Raw genomic sequence first — 3,966 nt, forward strand, 5'->3', positions numbered from 1 at the left:
GCTTAATGTCATTTAAAACTCTCCAGTACCTGGTATTGGATATGTGAAATGATCTGTAAATATGGCTCTTCTTGTCTTTCAGTTCATATTTCTCTGGAAGTATAGTGTTTCATTGTGTAACCCATTCATTTTTCCTTATGCTTTGCTCCTACTGCAAGGACTCATCTGTCACCCAATTTAAGTTCAGGTGTCATCTCTGTGAATATTTTCCTGATTCTAAGTACATTCTTCCATACTACTATGTATATTTTTCATCACTGGGCTGACCATACTGTTGAGTTACTGCACAAGTCAACCTTTGCTACCCTTACTTGTTTGTTACAGTGTATAAATAAACAGGAGTATAGGGGATATATACTATTTCAAGACAATTTTTTTCCTCTTTGTATAGATTTTCAGGGACTTAGAGGCATATTTTGTAATAGAGGCCTTTAGATGCATCAGAAAAAGTGGTTCTTTTTTTTCAGCTTTAACTTCAATCTATTATTTCTCTAACAATAAATTAATAGTAAGATAAACTGTGCAGGTCAGGGAAGCCAAAACAGGATTACAAAATGCCATAGATCAATGACCTGTCAGTTAACTGGGTTATCTGTAAGAAAATACTGTTTTATGAAGTAACATTGTTTTAAAAAATACAAAAACCCTTAAGGAAAAGGAAATCATACTGCATTTTAAAACAACATATTTTTTATTCTATATTTTCCTCCGTGTGGGAACAGTATGACTATTAAATCAAAAAGGTAATTCATTGACAAGGAAACATCCAAATTTCATTTAAAATTTAAAAGTACTTTAATTATAGACAGCATTAGGTAGACAAGTACATTGTACCCCTATAAAAAAGGGTTTTGTTTATTGAAAAGTCTTGCAGGGACTGGTTTCCCTGAAAGCTCAGTGGGTTCTGGAGCTGATTTACCACATTGCTCGCTGGACCCCAGAAAGCTGGCCGTGGTCCGCTAAGTGACGGAAGACAATACGACTAAGCCTCCAGCGCCGCTTCACCCCACGTGGACGGGACGTCATAACACAACGATTTCTGATTCTAACAGGACAGCTATCCCGAGGAAGGGCAGCAATTTCTTCATCAGCCACTTCCTAAGGGAAATCACAAAGGTCCATTATCTGCAGCCGAGGCCACACCTGAGGCTTCTTTCAGTCACTAATGCTCTCGCTAACACCTAATATCATCACTAACACCTCACAGTGCCTCCCAATGCCTTGAGACGAAGGACAGACATGAAATGCAGGGGAAACTGTGGGTCAAAATAATACCCCATTTACTGTGTGGTTATCACTCATCAGTACTTTCTTGGGATTAGATAATGAAATGCTTAAGAGTGAATAGGCATCTTCAGTCTGAAACTTAAGGAAGTCAGTTTAAAGGCTATTTGTGTATGTTGACTTGGAGTATTTGATCTTACTCTTCAGAGATTGTATGGTACCAAGTCACCACAAACAGTATCAAAAAGTGATGTGATGTGAGTTAAAGATTTGTAGAAAGGAACTCATTAGCTAACCTGAAGATCTCTTGGCAAAATGGTATTCTTCCTGAGCGAATTGATCCGAAGCCTCTCATCTGCATATTCATAGGCCATTTTTCGTCTCTTCACATCACGTAACATTCTCCAGTCTACATAGTAACCTCGAACTTGGCCTGAAGCTGAGGAAGGAACTACCTAAAAGAGAGGCAAGGAACGCGTGAAGGATAAGGACAGTCAGCCTAGGTTCTGTGAGTGGTCCTCAGTCCTGGAGTCTTCCAATTACTGTAACTTCATATTTCTTTCACAGTTGTTCTGGGGTACTTTAGTGACTCAAAATAACACGACTTACTATTTCAAATAACTTTTATGAACATACATTAAGTCAGAGTGGTAATAATTAACATAAGGCCACTAACGTGTTGGAAAATAGGCAAATTTTTAGAAATTTTTGTAACTGTTTGACTTTTCCTTAGGCTAATATAAAAAAAGTAAAAACATATAGTGAAGTCTCCCTCTCACCTCATTCCTCACTTGCCCTGTGATACTCACCTGCCATAAATATCCAGTTACTAGTTTCTTATACATCCTTCCAGAGATTTTTGTCTCTACAAACACATGTATACTTTCCTCCTCCTGTTTTCAGCCCCCTCTTTTCACTTAACAAAATATCTGAGGGATATTTTCATATCTGTATGTAAAAAACTTACTCATTTTCTTTGAATTGCATATTTCACTGAATAGATGCATCGTAATTTAACCTGTAACCTATTGGTGGACAGTCAGACTATGCAACATACCTCACCATTTATCATCATGAATAATGCTACAATTGAATAACATAAATCATCTCAGGATATATCTGCAAGATAAGTTATTAAAAGAATTTTATGGTCAAAGGGCACTTAGAAATTATCACTGATAATTAACACTATTAACACTAGCTGTTTGCTAACAATTTTTAGTTCTAACCTACAAAACAGGCAAAAGGGGTATCAACTGCTAGAAACTTAAGTCTCTTTCAAACCAGAGGAAATACTACATGTCAACTAAATTATAACTATAGTAAATAACGATGGCTTCCTATAGCTGTTTATAGAATACATAAACATACAGAAAAATATAAAACTGAGAATAATAGGGGAGCCAACGTTTTTTCAAGTCTATTAACAAACAAGAGAAACTAGGCCCCTTCCATACTTTTATTATTAGACAAAAGCCCCAGGGGAAAATACAATGCTTCTAGAATAACCTTTTATAAATAAGACAAGCATGAATGAAGTTTAAATATCAATTCCGCACGTTTGTCCCTACTCATCATCTCCAGTTTCTTTCCTCTAATTCTCTTTGAAGCGCTTCAGCCCCCATCACACCATCTATACTGCTATATTCACGTTCCCAATAATCTTCACACTGCTAAACTCGACAGCCACTTCTCAGTCCTTCTTCTAACTGACCTCTCAGCAGTCAGCTGCCCACTTCCTACTCCTTGAAATTCTGTCATGGCTTGCTTCCAGGCCACACATTCCCCTGGTTTTCGTCCTCCCTGGATTTCAGTCACTTTGTGGCTACAGTCTCCAAGCCCTCAATTTTAGGACCTCTTCTCTTCCATACCTACACTCAGTCCCTTATACGTCTATTAGAGTCAATCTCGTAGCTTCCAAAGCGAATCTGCTATATGCTTATTAACACCAAATTTATATCTGCAGTCTGGACTGTACCGAACCAAGCTGGAGAGGAGCGAAGGCCCAGGGATTGGTCCGCAATGGGCACTACGGCTGGTAGGGTCGTGGGGGACCCGCAGGCTATGGAATTCAGAGGTGGGGTACGGGTGGAGGTGAAGGCGCAAGCCTGACCTGCCGGAAGGTCCGCAGCACGGAGACCAGCACGGAACCCGCCATGTTGTCCGCCGCCACAACAAGTCGCTACAACTTTATTGGCACCGCAGGATTACGCAGGGCTCGAGGGGCGGGGCCTAGCTATAGGGGCGGGGCAACGCGGCGGGCAGGATTTAAAGGGTTAGGTATGAGATTTGAGCTCTCGCGGTATTTCACGGAATTTAGGCAAACAAAGGTGGAACGAGTTTGGTGTCACTGGCTCGGTGTCATTGTGTTGTTCGGCTCTTGCTCCCTTTTCCCTCCATTTTACTCAGCGCCTTAAACCTACGTCTTCACCTACCTCCTTTCCTTACGCCCCTGTCAGTATCTCTTTCCCCGAGCTCCTCTCGGTCCCGTCCAATTTGCTCCTCATATTCTCCCCTCAGTGTCGGGCACTACTTTCCAGAAACCTAGACATTGTTCCAGGTCCTTCTGTCGTCCTTCCTGTAGATCCTGCAGATCCCTTCTTTCACTCCACCATAATGGTGGTGTGATGAAGATAGTTCTCTTCTCATGCATGTCTAGGGTATTTAATATACATTATATCTGTATTGGGGTTTCTGGGCTTAAATATTTGGGGGGCAAAGGGGTTGTTGCATCGCCCTTTC

At 40.6% G+C, this 3,966-nt stretch overlaps 1 protein-coding gene across 1 annotated transcript; it reads right to left on the bottom strand.

Moving 5' to 3' along the window:
- Nucleotides 1–771: 771 nt before the first annotated feature.
- Mrps14 (mitochondrial ribosomal protein S14) lies at nucleotides 772–3,460 on the bottom strand. Its single transcript, XM_004853399.4, has 3 exons — nucleotides 3,338–3,460; nucleotides 1,521–1,679; nucleotides 772–1,098 (listed from the first exon to the last, which is right to left on the bottom strand). The coding sequence occupies exons 1-3, from the start codon at nucleotides 3,380–3,382 to the stop codon at nucleotides 916–918; spliced, it is 387 nt and encodes a 128-aa protein (XP_004853456.1). The 5' UTR covers nucleotides 3,383–3,460; the 3' UTR covers nucleotides 772–915.
- Nucleotides 3,461–3,966: the final 506 nt, after the last annotated feature.

This window comes from Heterocephalus glaber, unplaced genomic scaffold (genome assembly GCF_053883595.1).
Source record: "Heterocephalus glaber isolate CG9 unplaced genomic scaffold, H.glaber_assembly_v1.0 deba00001600, whole genome shotgun sequence".
NCBI classification, from domain to species: Eukaryota; Metazoa; Chordata; class Mammalia; order Rodentia; family Bathyergidae; genus Heterocephalus; species Heterocephalus glaber.

Coding starts and splice junctions, on each gene's coding strand:
- Mrps14 (XM_004853399.4), bottom strand. CDS start 3,382: ATGGCGGGTTCCGTGCTGGTCTCCGTGCTGCGGACCTTCCGGCAG. Junction 1,680..3,337: donor TGCTGCGGACCTTCCGGCAG/GTCAGGCTTGCG, acceptor CCTCTCTTTTAG/GTAGTTCCTTCCTCAGCTTC. Junction 1,099..1,520: donor TTTTGCCAAGAGATCTTCAG/GTTAGCTAATGA, acceptor GATTTCCCTTAG/GAAGTGGCTGATGAAGAAAT.